The sequence below is a fragment of the Colias philodice genome, chromosome 7, assembly GCF_061535455.1.
Source record: "Colias philodice isolate Cphi_HAF_F1 chromosome 7, ilColPhil1 Martin Lab GWU primary, whole genome shotgun sequence".
Taxonomy (NCBI): Eukaryota; Metazoa; Arthropoda; class Insecta; order Lepidoptera; family Pieridae; genus Colias; species Colias philodice.
The window spans coordinates 8062738-8077991 of record NC_143092.1 but is presented as its reverse complement, the minus strand read 5'-3'; the positions used below and the strand labels follow the sequence as shown (position 1 = coordinate 8077991).

Below are 15254 nucleotides of genomic sequence, written 5' to 3'. Positions count from 1 at the left end.
TACAATGAACTCGTACCTTTTTGTTATTTCTGTAATTGATTTAATAACCCTTATAAATGCGTATTCAATTATTAATTTACAAAAGATTTTATTGTTATTTATATAGCGGTAATAAGAGACATTTTATTAAAGTAAAGTTTATTAACGAGCTACACATACCTACTATGACATTTTTAGGTAATATTTATATACCTAAAAATGTCATAGTAGGTATGTGTAGAAATATCAGCCCTAAATGATATTATAAAAGATTTATTATAATAATTACCAGAGATGGTACAATTTATAGCTCTATATTTGAATGTGGAATTATGGAAATTTCCAAGCTGTCCGTATTTTTGCATTTTTAGTACCTATCTATTATTACAGTTTGGTATAACAGCTAGTGATACAGTTTTGAATACTAACCATATAAAAAGTTTTATCGACTAATTAATAAATAGGCGTTAAAAGCTCGGACAGACTACCTTACAATTTAACGTTTTAAAAATGGTATATGTACTGAAAATAATAAATGCTAATGCTATTCAAAGCCATAATTATTTATCAATTTGAAAAAGGCTTTCATAACGATAACTATTGCTATAATGTAGTTACTTAAAATATCCACAAGTAAACATAATTGTTAATAATATAAATCATATTCGTAAATAACATATATATATTATAAAATTATTAAATTCGAAACCTGTCTCATTGACGTCAATGTGTAGTGGAAAAAATATATCCAAAATAATATTTTTGTGTTAGCGCCTAGTGCAATAAAATATGTGATAATATAATGTATACATATGTAAACGTGATTGAATATATAACTACTGAATAAATATGAAAATTATGAACATTTTTCAGTAAGGTCGCCGACATCAGCACACTGAAAAAAGAGGAACTTGTATGTATCTTATTCATGGCCGTTCTATCCTTATAAAACATATTAGCCATATACCTATCTGTTGGTTTTATTTGCTAAACTTATTTGTACCGTATCAAAACTAAAAGATATTAAAAAGAGTACAAATTAATTCAAAACTTGTATTTTTAAAAACCGCGAGCAAGATGTTTGTAAAACAATATCATATGAGATTTATTGAAAATTGATCGCAGATCGATATCGAGAAAAAGTACTTTCAGAAATATAAAAATAATAATAAAAATAATAATCAAAGTAAATTTTTAAGATTTTTTTGAACAGTTCTATTCTTTTGTCGATCTTTATTTTAAGTTAAGTTTTTATCAAATATGTATTATTATTGAGATGTTAACGTCGCTAATTATGAAAGTAAATACGTTCTATTCCGTATGCACCTCAATGAAAGCATCAAATCATATATCAAGCCAAACTGATTATTATTATTTATATTTATAAATCATTCACCTCATTATACAGAAAATCAATCATTTTATCATTAAAATGCGGTTTTAACGGTATTAATAAATTTTATAATGCAACAAGTTAGCATTGGCTGTTTATTGCGTAGTTATCTGTTATATGGAGGCTATTTTGTTTCATTTTTTAGTCAATTCAAAATTGTATCAGATAAAAACCATTGTCTTCATTCAGTTTAAACATTCAACAACCTGATTGTATATTAAAGATAAACAATGGTTCGCTTATTCAGCTGAAGTAAGTGGAATCTTAATATTATGTTGTTAGCTCTTAGCTTTATGTTTATTAAGTATATATATATGAAAAATTGCAATGGTATTGATTATTATTAAAATTATGGAAATTGTATAAAGATGAAAATTTTAATCTCACTTCTTTTGTATACAATTTTTCTCAGTTGTAAAATAACCTCGATGTGAACTGTATCTTGATCGAATTTAAATAAAACGGGTAGAGTCGTTTTAAATGTTAAGTAGGTAAGTATAAATACATTCTTCGTTCACATATTAATATTATAACAACTTTCATTTATTTACAACAGACAAAATTATATTTTGAAGTGGCATAATGTTATAAAGATTAATAATTGAAACAAACAATAAAATGTAGAGTTCTGGCGTCAACATAACAATGGAGACATCATATAAATTTATATGTGCATTTATATTATGTATCATCTTGCAGAAACAATATTGTAATAAACGCAATTACCATGAATAGCAAATAACTTGAGTAAAGACGAAATGAATCCGCTATAGAGCAACGGTTATCATTCCGTTTCTACGTCATTATGGACCTTGCAACGTTCTTCGGTACCTTATTAAAAACACAACAAGGCTGCAAATACAAATATCTCCCATCAAAGTTAATGATTCCAGCCAAAATTATGCAAAGGTTACAAATTATAAGTCTGTCAACGTGGACGAAAATCAACAATTCGTGCCTTCGCAGAGCCGGCTCCGGCGCTGGGCGCGCGCAGTCCGCGACCGCCGCGCCTAACTGACGCTCGTGTTTCTGATAACTGTCAAAAATGCGTACACAAGTCGTTCCAACGTGCTGACATATGTGGTTACAATGTCGTTGACACCCCGAAACGCGTGGACCAGTGTGTGATGTGATAAGCAATAATGCCGGAGTGTCCCGAATCGTTCACCTTCACGATACCCATTATACGGTACACCATGGATTCTGACGACTCCAACGTTGCGGAGAGGCAGCAGCCGATAAAGAAAATGTCTCTCTTGACTCCCGTGAAGATTGAGACGCCAGACGCCGGGAGACGAGCGTCAGAACCGACGAGGTACTACATTCCTCCGCAGTGTAATAACAAGCTCTCGCCTAGAACCGCGAGAAAGCGGGATTCCAGGAGAAATTCCAAGGCGGATGTCAGAGATGAAGCGATAAAAGACAGCTTCGGTCTCAAGCCGTGTAATTGTGAAGATTGCAGAGCGTCGAGTCCATTGCCGGCAGGGTATGGACCCCCTACCATGTCCCCTGGATATGATCAAATGAAAACCGCATTGCTGGACGTTCCTTGGACTGATGATTTTACTGAAGCGTCCAGCGATGATCTTAGTTCAGAGTGGGATTCCGACGTAGCTGAACCTCCACCAGTTCAATCAAAGGTAATGTATTAACATATCCACATGATGCACAAAATTGCGAATTTATATTTAAATGTAGGATAAGAAATATGGCTTATTTAACCAGAAAACATACGAAAAAGCCTAAAACTATACAATAACATGTTCGGTACAAAAGAATAAGTAATTAATACTGTCCCATTGAATTGCAAATTTCGTAAGCGACTTGTCGAAGTGTCGTAACAGTCGTCAATAACAGAAAAACGTGTTTCGTGTAATATTTTAGATGATGAATTTTAAGCAATTTTTCGAACACGTTTTGTTTATAATAAGTTTATAATCTTCAATAATAACCTAATTCTAAAATAGATTTTTGGTCGTTAATAATAGCGATAATGAACCATTTATATTTTAACTAGCTGTGCTCCGCGGTTTTACCCGCAGTGCTCCGATCCTGTTGGTTTCAGCGAGATTATGGCCTTCCTCGATAAATGGGCCATATAACACCGAAATAAATCAAAAAGTTTCAAATCAGACCAGTAGTTCCTGAGATTAGCGCGTTCAAACAAACAAACAAACTCTTCAGCTTTATAATATTAAGTATAGATTTTATGAATATTTATTGATGAAGGTTATTGAATTAAGCGAAATATAAAATATCGTTTTATACGAATGTTTTGCAATTGCCCCATATTACTTTCCTATATGGTTTGGACACCAAAATTACATTCTTATGTATTATAAGAGATTTCCGAAAAATCAACTCTGACTGACATTTTAAGCGGTCTTTAAATTATCATATAAATTTCATCCACTATGGATTGATCATACACTTTTTTGTTTTTATGTAATGTTCATAAGCACTGTAATAACTCGCACTTGATATAAAGTAGGTACATATATCTACTGTACAGATAACAACAGTACAAATAAAAGGTCACGTTAAGTCTAAATAAAATGTACCTAGGTAGGTATTTACTTAATTTACTTTTGCAATAACTTCTTGCTTTTACAACAAAACCAATATGCGATAATGGTTCCTATTTACTGCCTAATTTAATCAAGAAAAAGATAATTATTTATTTAATTATAGACATTATATTTAAACAGGTTTTTACGACCAATCTCATATTATTTTAGACTAGCTGTGCTCCGCGGTTTCACCAGCATTGCTCCGCTCCTTTTGGTCTGAGCGTGATGATATAATATGTATTATAGCCTATAGCCTTCCTCGATATGTAGTTCCTGAGATTAGCGCATTCAAACAACCAAACAAACTCTTCAGCTTTTTATTATTAGGTTTAGTTATATTTTCCCAACGGGAGCTTAGACAATTTCAAAAAGTCAGCAAGTAGGTAGCTGTCGATATATTAAAGCTAATAATGATCCAGTTCTTTTTATTAATTGTGCCGAACTCAAGTTACACGAGCTTAAATTTTTAGCTAGAGTATTGTATGATATAAGTATGAGATGGTTTTGAATATACATAGTTTCCTACATCTATAATTAGGTATATCAGTGCATTGATATTAAATAAAGATTGTTTATAACTTTGCAGTCATAACTTGGCCTTTGCTTCGTAGGCTCAGACAAGTGGCGTCCATGTTAGTTATGTAAATATATACGATCTAGCCTGTTTTTGTACTTGAATTTTAACTAAAAAGCACGAAAAGATGAATGTCTCGATAAATATTTTTATTTAAGCAATAGTGTTCAAACTTAAACTGTCACATTAGATCGAGGATCTTGTCAATAAAGAAAATAATTTCGGTATTTTAAAAACGTATACCATATTATTTGTATAACATATTATTTGTAAAACAAAAGCATTGATTATATTCTCTATATAGGTAATTTAATTAGGTCATTAGGTACTTACGTAAATACCAAAGTTAATTTTATTGAAATAAAGTGCATATATTTTATAGATTATACTGTATTATAAATCTATTTGCCATCTATATTATATTTTTGCGACATTACCAATTTTCATTACCTCCAAACAATATAACAAAAATAAATTTTATGGTAAAACTAATTAATAATATGCTACGTATATTAAACATAATAATACCTTCTTATTTTTTTCTTTAATAGCAAATCTATATTCATAATTATGAAGATCCAAAGCTTCTGCGATCGATCGAAGCGATCCAAATTATGACAATGCGAAATTAATAATATTTTTCGAGACATGGGGTCAAACCCCGCCCCCTGGTATAATACCACAGTAATTTACCACTATAGACTTTGTGATCGGGTCGTCACTCGTCAGAAGATCATGCCATTTTGTGAAAATTTTCCATTTGGCATTTAACAAATGCTACGCACGTAGTTTATCACTGACGGTTATCAACATTACAAATTAGGGTACATTTTAAATAATCTATTCAAATATAAATGGCAGAATAATCTAAATTATGTCATGTAGTATATAATTTATAAATAATAGATATTTTTATAAAATAAGCCGTTCCTTTTTTGGGAGTTTTCAAGACGGAAATATACCCGTGACCAGTTCACTGCATAGCTTAAAACATCGGGAATTAGTAATAAAATATAAAATTAATCAAACAGCATAACAAATATTCAAACTCAACAATTTCTAAACGCAAATTTTTCCCAAAATAACGTTCTACGATTCATAAAATATCTTTCCTACTACTTAGTAACATTCTCTGCAAAGTGTAGCTTACATTTAAAGTTTGTCATACAAATTGTAAGTTATATAATATTTGTATTGACGCATTTAGCATTGACGTATTTAGTTAGTGAAGAGGTTTATTAGCCAGGCTCATTACTATGACAGTGATATATAGCATAAGTTCGTATACCGTTTGATATTCAGTATTTGACTGAATGTATTTTAGTTTGTTTCGAGGTTAATATTTTGTTGCTCAAATTGAAGAATAACTAAATCAGTACCTAGTAAACCTTTATTGTTCATATGATTCAAGTATTTAGAATGTATGCTAATATTTTGCTCTATGTATTTTTATGCAGTCGCCTAACTTTGTTAAATTCCAATGCATATTGTTAAATTATTCGATTTGGTGAATACAAATTGCAACTGCATTCCTTAAATAGAAAGGTATTTATTATGTAACTTTATAAGATATTTTGAAAAAATCTCCGTTTTATATTTCAAGATTAAAATTTAATGATATTTTAATGTGCATTATTCAGATTATCGAGCTTTTCAAGTTTTATTAAACACATTAATATTAAAGATAATATTCCCTTTCATTTTGAATAACATGCAACGCCGCAACTTAGACGTGCTTTCAGTGCGACAGTTCGATGTAGAATGACTCAGCAAGGTTAGTGGCCAAGCCGCTAGATATGTCGCAAATATAAAAATACCCGCATACTCAACATTACTAGGAACAGTTTCCATACATAGCATTCCAAGAAAATGTATATGATGAAGGTTTATTAAGGAATATAACCTTAAACATAAAGCTCCACCCAGTTTATCAGAACATCTTTGCCATTAAGTCCATTGTATTAACACACGTCATCATTTATTCCGTAGGTGTTGCTAGTTACATTCGAAGGTCGTTTTATCTGGTTTTATAATCAATTACCACGTGGTAACATCGCTTTGAACTTTTTTTATTGTTTCGCATATGCAAATTATGCAACATTGCAATTTGCAGGTCTAAAAATAAACTATCTAGAAATATTTTGTTTTTAAATTAGTATTTAGTATGTCTATTTATGTTTACTGAATTTATATCTGTGTAAAGCGGCACAAAAAATGGAAGTTGCAAAAAAAGTATCGACAAAGTGTACTTTACTCGCTCAGGCTTAATACAAAGGTAATTAGAAGTGTTTGAGAGTAAATGCAATAAAAGAGATTAAGCAAATAAAACAAACAATTTAAAGGTTTAAGCCGAATTAATACTACAGATAACAAAACTAACGTAAACAATACTCTGAAAGTATAGTGACCATTGGAAAATTACTGGCCACTTACGAGCTCTATAAAAACTATATGACTACCAGCTACATTGCGAATAAAATGAATCATCTAATGCGGTTCACAATTCTTAAAGTTGATGGATTACATGTAATAACCAATTAAATATATAGCAAAAACGTCACTTTGTGAATCACTCCACTTGTTACAACTTACAATACCTTCACGTCATTGTTTCATAGTATTTTTAGTCACATAATATATTACGTTAGTTATTGTGACATTTTATATGACGTTTCTATATTGATAGCGTGATGCTCTTAAGCACTCATGGTCTATAAGTCATAAAGTGCGCATCTTCGATACACACAAGAAATGAAATAATTAACCCCTTCTTACATTGAAGTTGCTTAAAAAAACTGATTATATTAAATTAATAACAATAATATTAAAAATTATATTAAAAAACTGACGCAGGACTTAATCGTTATTTTAACACACATAAAATTTAAATTAGCGGCGCTCTATCAATTTTATTAGCGCCTCTTTGGGCCAGAAGTTTTGTAATTAATCAATATTCTAATGTATTATTTGGTAATAAAATCTCTACCTGCTAGATGATAATAATTTTTACTTTTATTTTTCCACATCGAAATACAATTCGATCAAGACACGGTACGGTTTACTTTTACCATCGAACTAGCAAAGCATACCAATTATTTTAAGTACTTTCTAAAGAAATCAGTACCATTCAAATTACTCATGTTGATGAATTCTTTACCTATATCCTATTCCATATATATATATTTACTTAATTCAATAGCACGGTTACAATATTTAGTAAAATTCTTCAACTTTTCACATAGTACAAAACAAAGGCGCTGTCTATCTGTCCACGTCCCTAAACGGATTTTGATCAGGTATTATTTAGTAGATATGGAGTGGTGAGTATTTAATTTAAAAGATTTTAGACAAAGCGTATGAAGCCACGGGTGGTAAGCTAGTATGATATAAATCGTGTAGTTCCCAAAGCAGTAAGCACATGGTCGGACATTACGTTTACCGTTATCGAATAAACGCGTGGTGCCCTACTGACCTTAAAAAGTCGCATCTCATATGTAACTATTGTTTTTGATCCGTTCGAGTTGATTCGAAACCAGTTCTAAACATTCAAATGTATTGATATCTAATATACAGTATCTGATTTAATGGTTTATTTTGTGTGAGTAATCTTTGAAAAGCTTTTAGAACTTTAAATAAATAGGTAGACGAACATGAAGATAAAATATTTAATTCTTTGAAATTCGTACCTATATTCGTATTACTTATATTCTGATTTGCAAAATTCGAGATCTTTTTAAAAGAACAATAAAAAAAAATTATTTATTATTCGCGATGAAATATTTAATGTTATGATACTTTGTATAATGAAACCATTATCTCTCACTATAAAAGCTAATTTAAAATCTTGATTCGCGGCCAAAAACTGGTGGTAGGTATATGATTTCTATTGAATAAACATTAATTGATGATTTGAATTAATAATCACGGTAATAATCATTAAAATTGGCACTATAGGTAATATCTCAATGAATATATGGATGTCCAAATTAATTCTGTTTACCATACTTACGAATTTAATTTTAATGACGACCCTGATCTACATCCGTAGATACTAATATGCGAAAGTAAGTTTATATTTAACTTCACTTGTGAAATGTTGACAGATTTGGTTTAATTTTAATTTTTATATGTTGATGGAAGCTTGGAGAAGGGCATTACTTTTTATGTAAAAATTATGACGCGAAGCTAAAATTTCTTTGTGTTGAAAGTTGAAACAGACAATGAAAATTGGTAACGTGAATTGTTCGCAAGGAAAGCATCCTGAAGAGTGTAGATAGTCTTATACTAACTGTGCCCCGTGGTTTCACATACCTTCAAAATCACAGACAAAAACTCGCATAGTACTTTTTTCATACTCTATACTCGTTTCGATTTTTGGAAAAAAGGGCCTTACTATTGTCATTCCAATATTTTTGTTTGACAGTTTTAATCAAATCGGTGGTTGTTTACCCGTGAGTGTAACAGACAGAACTGATAAATACACTGACTTTCGAATTTATAGGTAACTAGCGGTCCGCCCCGGCTTCGCCCGTGGTACATGTTTACGATTTCTCTACATAAGAACCATCCTCGTACTTCAAGAAATATAATAAAAAAAAGAATTATCGAAATCGGTTCAACCGTTCTCGAGTTATGCGCTTACCAACACATTTTGCGATTCATTTTTATATAATACTAGCGGTCCGCCCCGGCTTCGCCCGTGGTACATATTTACGTTTTCTCTACATAAAAACCATCCTCGTACTTCAAGGAATATAGTAAAAAAAGAATTATCGAAATCGGTTCAGCCGTTCTCGAGTTATGCGCTTACCAACACATTTTGCGATTCATTTTTATATATAAGAAAGAAGATAAGATATTAGAACGAATTTATTTAATTTGGCTTCGTCCGGTGGATCGTAATAAATTTGTAATACATAGTATATTAATTCGATTTATACCTACTGATAGCATTTTATTAAACTCGTGGTATCGTAAGTGGCTTAATGATTTTATACATTTTAGTACTAATTAAGAGTTATAATTCAATGACGTGAGCAATTAAATTATAGATCACTAATTGGATTTGATAAAATAGCAATTATTCTATAAATCATTTGTAAGAAGTATTAAAAATGAAATGACAGTTTTGATTTATTTTTTTGTCTAAGTAGATAGGTAGTTAATATCTAGTAAACCAAATAAAAAAAACATAAATGCATGATACGATAGAGATGGTTGTAGAAATGTAGAGTAGGTATAATTTTTAACGTAATATTATAAGTGGTTAAGAAAAAAAAATCAAACTAAGTACTAGTTATAGGAATTTCTGTGTAAATAACATTTGAAAATACGCTTAATATTATTTACTTAGCATAATGAATAGAAAATTCCATACCTAGCTATATTTTACACACAAACAATAAAAAAACTGACACATAAAACTTTAAACCACATATTTTAATAGAATTAATTCAGTTGAATATTCAATTGGATTAAGCTATTAGGTATATATTTAAAAACGAATCAAAATGGTGTATCTTTTATTATTTGGTTCGTAATATATCTGACCTCTATTATCTCATATCTTTGTTTGATTCGAAAGTGTGTTAGTAGGTAAGATACCGAACTATCACTTTAATTTAAACAAAGATTGTTTCAGAAACATAATTAAACACGAAGACAATGGGAACTGCTTACTGCACACAATTACGTAATATTTAGAGAATTTGCCAATCTATGTAAACAATAATAAGTGCATGTTTAGATAGTGTAGGTATATGTAGGTACGAAGAAAATATATCTACGTCCACTGATTTAAAAAATAAGTAATTTAACTTATTGTGGATTTAATTTGAAAAGCTCCACAAATAATAGGTACCTACATGAATTATTTTATGATTTATGAATTGTTACTGGATTATAATATAATTAGCGAGTATGTATTTTATATCTTGGTAGGTACATGTGTGCTTATTGATTTCCTGGATCTAGTATAATATTGTTTACTAGCGGTCCGCCCCGGCTTCGCCCGTGGTACATATGAAAAATAGATGTTGGCCGATTCTCAGACTTACCCGATATGCACAGAAAATTTCATGAAAATCGGTCCACCCGTTTCGGAGGAGTATGCAGACTAACATTGTGACACGAGAATTTTATATATAAGACTAGCGGTCCGCCCCGGCTTCGCCCGTGGTACATATGAAAAATAGATGTTGGCCGATTCTCAGACTTACCCGATATGCACAGAAAATTTCATGAGAATCGGTCCACCCGTTTCGGAGGAGTATGCAGACTAACATTGTGACACGAGAATTTTATATATAAGATATTACTAGTAAGTAGTGACTGATTAATTATATAAATAAGACATTTATCTAGGTAAAAGGGTGTTCCCGGTTTTAATTAAATTAATTGATATTTTAACTAAACATTTTACTCGCACATTGTTTATTACAATAAAATCTATCTATAATATTATAGACCGGGAGATACTGACACAAAATTTCGAGTCATTTGTAACAGGATGGCGGTTCTACAGGGGTCTTAGTACGCAATGATAAAAAGAAAAATGATGGTGTGATCGCTGGTATCGGTGGCTTAGTCGCGTGGGCGTTAGTCGAACTCGTCGGAAAAATAGCGAAAGTCAAACGATTTGTAACACAAAAATTTTAGTATTTACCGATAGCCCATAAAAAAGAAGTAGGCGGTAGTGTTATGCCATACTTTTCCGGTGTGACTTACAGCCCACCATACCGACGCGAATATGTTGATTTAAATAAAACAATTATTCAACCATTTGTACCAGGCTAACTTTTGCACAGGTAACCATCGTCGTGCAGCCATTTACGAAAATCGCCATGCCATACTTTTCGGACGATTCCAAATGGTCGCCATACCGCCGAAAATCTGCAAAAAAAATTTATTTCGCCAAACTTTTTGTACCAGTATTGCATTTGGATTTTTGGAGAGTATTTGATAAAATGTGACCATTATTATATTTGCCATACTTCTAGTAGGGGGAAAAAGTGATGTCATACTTGAAAAATTAATTTAGTATTAATTTATATAAGTGAAGATTTCCAACACCTAGATCTTTGAAATTTTGTATTTATATTCTTTGATCCTCAAACTTCCAGGAAAAATAAGTGCCATACTGTTACAAATCGTTTGACTTTCGCTATTTTCCGACGAGTTCGACTAACGCCCACGCGACTAAGCCACCGGTACCAGCGTTCACACCATCATTTTTATTTTTGTCATTGCGTACTAAGAACCCTGTAGAACCGCCATCCTGTTACAAATGACTCGAAATTTTGTGTCAGTATCTCCCGGTCTATTATGTTACAAACAAGAATTTTCTAGACTATTTCCACGAGTTTGACAGATATTTCTAATAGTGTAGTGTAGTTGAATAAAAGAAAATTTTATAAGTCCAAAAAATGTCCTTCTTTAGGCGCGTTGAGAGTAAAATTTCAAGATCGCGTCATGTCATGGCAATACCTGTGCCAATACCGTCAAGTCATGGAGTAAGGCGACGATTTTGGTATCTTCGAGTCTTGCCAAGGAAGTTTCACTTCTGACCACACGCTTTTTTTACTCGTTTTTTTTAACTAAATAAGACAACATAGATTCTATAAATAACCTACCAATGAATACTTCTAACGAAGGATAACTATTAACTACCGATTATGTCTTCATTTACGAGACGCCTACAAACACCTACAGAGTCATTGTAACTTGTAAGCGAACATTATCTTTATAGCGGATATGAGCGGTTATAGCTATCTCATGGGAGGTGATGTCAGTCCCTTTAATAAATCCTCTTGTGGAATAATATTTCTTTTTTTGTGAATTTAATCGATTTTCAAGAAGAAGGCCTAGAAATCTGAGGGGTGAGACAAATGTCAAAACGCAAAGGATTAAAAATTAGAATTCGCTATCGATACTAATTCACATAAGCGTATGATTTCGAGATTCGGCTGGATGGGAATTTTGCTCGTGGTCGTCGTCGCTCGTCGTTGATAGTGTGACCGAAAGTTAGCGGTAGCAGTCTCTATATTCCTTAGCGTTATTCTATTCCTCTGCCATTTGTCTCGGCCCTCTTGAATTGAAAGTATTGAATTAAATATAAACACAAACTGTCTTTTGATAGCTTTCCTAAAATAGATTGGCAAACATAAATGGTTTTTCATGTCTATCATTCTATTTAATGATCAAATACAACTTTAGTATAGCACATCTAATTGCTTTGCTAATAACAGCCAAAGTTCATATTCTTACAATAATGAAATGTACAAATATCTTTCGACAGAAAACCGTATGACTTTTCAATGTTGACACGTGATTTTTGCTGTATACAGCGAGTTATTTTTTTCTTCAGATTTTTTTTGTTTCAATTATATATTAGGGGTAATTATTATTGACTATCTACTTATATTTTTATAGAGCAAACTCTACATAAAATAATATTTTGCCGTTAGAAGCAGTATTTCTGTAGAATTACAATGAATTAAAATAATAACCTAAACTACAACTAATCTAAGATATATATAATATACATCATCGTACACACAAAACAGAAATGAACGTCTAATCATTTTTTATGTAATGATGTAATAAATGAAAAATGTATTTTTTGTGGCTTTCGAGTACAAAGCCTCATGTATGATTGTATGAGCATGTAATAGCAACAAAAACTTGTTTAGTCCGTTAAGCGGGTTCTACTAGCTTCCTTATAATAAATACAAGTCCCTTATTTTTGTATGTGTGTGTTTGAAGCCTGCGTTGATGACTTGATGAAGATGAATTGTAAGGAATGTGATTCGTTTAGCTGTGTTTTATTTGTAGTTTTTTGTATTTTAAAGTGAACACCATGTATACTCAAGGAAGAATTCTTGTGTACTCGTTTTAATCGAGCGATGAATGAAGTCAATATAGAAACTATTAGTCTATTAAAGACTAATAGAATAAGAAGACCAATATTTAAATATAAATAAAAGGATTATTAAAACATTTGTATAAATTGTTAATGTTTTGTTCAATGATAGACTTAGCCTTAATATGTGCCTATACCACAGAATAATAACTAGTAGTAACTTTATTATTAAATTATCGCGTATAAATATAGTAATATTACTAGTATAGTATTATATTATCTGTGATGATATTACTTGCCAGTTTATATTTCAGACACGATTTCTCATAATCATAAGTAATGTCACGAACGCAATAAAATTAAAATAACATGATAAATTTCTATAATAAAATTATTATACTTACCTATTATTGTTTTTCAGTTCCATTTTAAAATTATATTTTTGCCTATTTATTGCTATAAATAGAACTCACTGTAATATTGCAAAATTTCGTTGCAACAACCGGTTGAATATTTCTAAATTTAATTTATTTAGATAAGGGTATGCTAGCATTAAGAATTACACAAAGAAAGTAAAGAACAGGTAAAAGACAAAAATAGAATTCTAAGGGCTGATTTTTCAATCCTTGGTTACCTAATACTTATTCGTCGAATAACTAACATTTCATCATCATGTAAAACTTTATTGGCCGGATAAGTTTTAACCATGGATTGAAAAAAACGGCCCTTAATATACGAAGATACTTAGTAAAAATAATCATACATTTATTTGCATAAAACATAGTATATAATAACAAATGTTATAAATTACCATAATTAAAAATATACAATTCGCTTATTAGGTATTTATTTTCCTAATAGGTACTGCCTAGAGCGGGACACGCGGTAGAGTCGTAACCGTTCCCGCAGTTCCGTCCAAAGCAGCGCGATGGAACAGAGTGGGGTTTTAGTCGGTAGGAATCCGACATAACCACGGCTCCATCCCCGGGAGCCGGGGGTATCTAAGAAGATTTCCCCACTATAAAAAAAAAAAAAAAAAAGGCGGTTAATAGAAAAGAATCAATAATGATGTGTAATACATACTAGTACATTACACATTACTCTGCGTAATTTTTAAACTAATAAACGTATTATGTATGTTATTACTTATTATGTAACCCCAATGCACGTACTATTGACCCTGTGACGTAACGATAACCTCCGATGTCGTCTGTCGCCCATGTATTTATCACACATTGGTTTGGTTCCAATTTTATAATTCAATTAATCAAACATATAAAATTAGTGATAACTAACGTTAAATATAATTTTAACAAAGTACCTACGTAAAGTATGAAGGCTCGTTTTTTGTGAAGTCGGTTGGCATTATAAAGGATAGGGTACTTTTGTTTTTTATGCGCTTTTAAACCAAAATTTTTTAAAACTTACAAAGCTCAAAGTAACGATGAACCTTCCAACTTCTTTTTGTAACTATATTTATAAACGGAATAAAGAAACTCATTGATTCTTATCCACTAAAAGGCAAGCACTTATTTACTCCACGTTTTGCCAAATTAACATTTGGAAAAACATTTCGCAGTTTTCAACATTCCGTTACTGGTTTAACAAATAAGTCTTTATGACTCACTGTTTAAAACAATGGCTCGCTTAATTATCGACTTAACATTTTTGCATACATTTAGCTCACTGTTATCGTTTTAAATAGCAATGTACATAGATCCTAATTCGTAATTAAGATTGTTTTTACACGCTTTATATTAGCTTCACCTGTATGTTTGTAACCGACTTCTTTGGGCGCGATTTTGACCCACTTTAAACGGCCAGATTTCGTTCAAACTTTGTAGATTTATTGAGGACCGATGACAATACACTAATTTG

The 15254-nt window shown here is 31.3% G+C and overlaps 1 protein-coding gene across 6 annotated transcripts in view; it reads left to right on the top strand.

Moving 5' to 3' along the window:
• Positions 1-15254, top strand: part of IP3K2 (Inositol 1,4,5-triphosphate kinase 2) — a 129847-nt gene that overhangs the window by 88003 nt on the left and 26590 nt on the right. The window contains exon 1 of one of the 6 annotated variants that reach the window (XM_089697480.1): positions 2347-3012. The exons of the other annotated variants lie outside the window; for them this stretch is intronic. Coding sequence (XP_089553606.1) covers positions 2515-3012 — 498 coding nt within the window. The 5' untranslated portion in view covers positions 2347-2514. Of the gene's footprint in view, positions 1-2346; positions 3013-15254 lie in introns of those variants that run through there. 6 annotated transcript variants of the gene reach the window in all.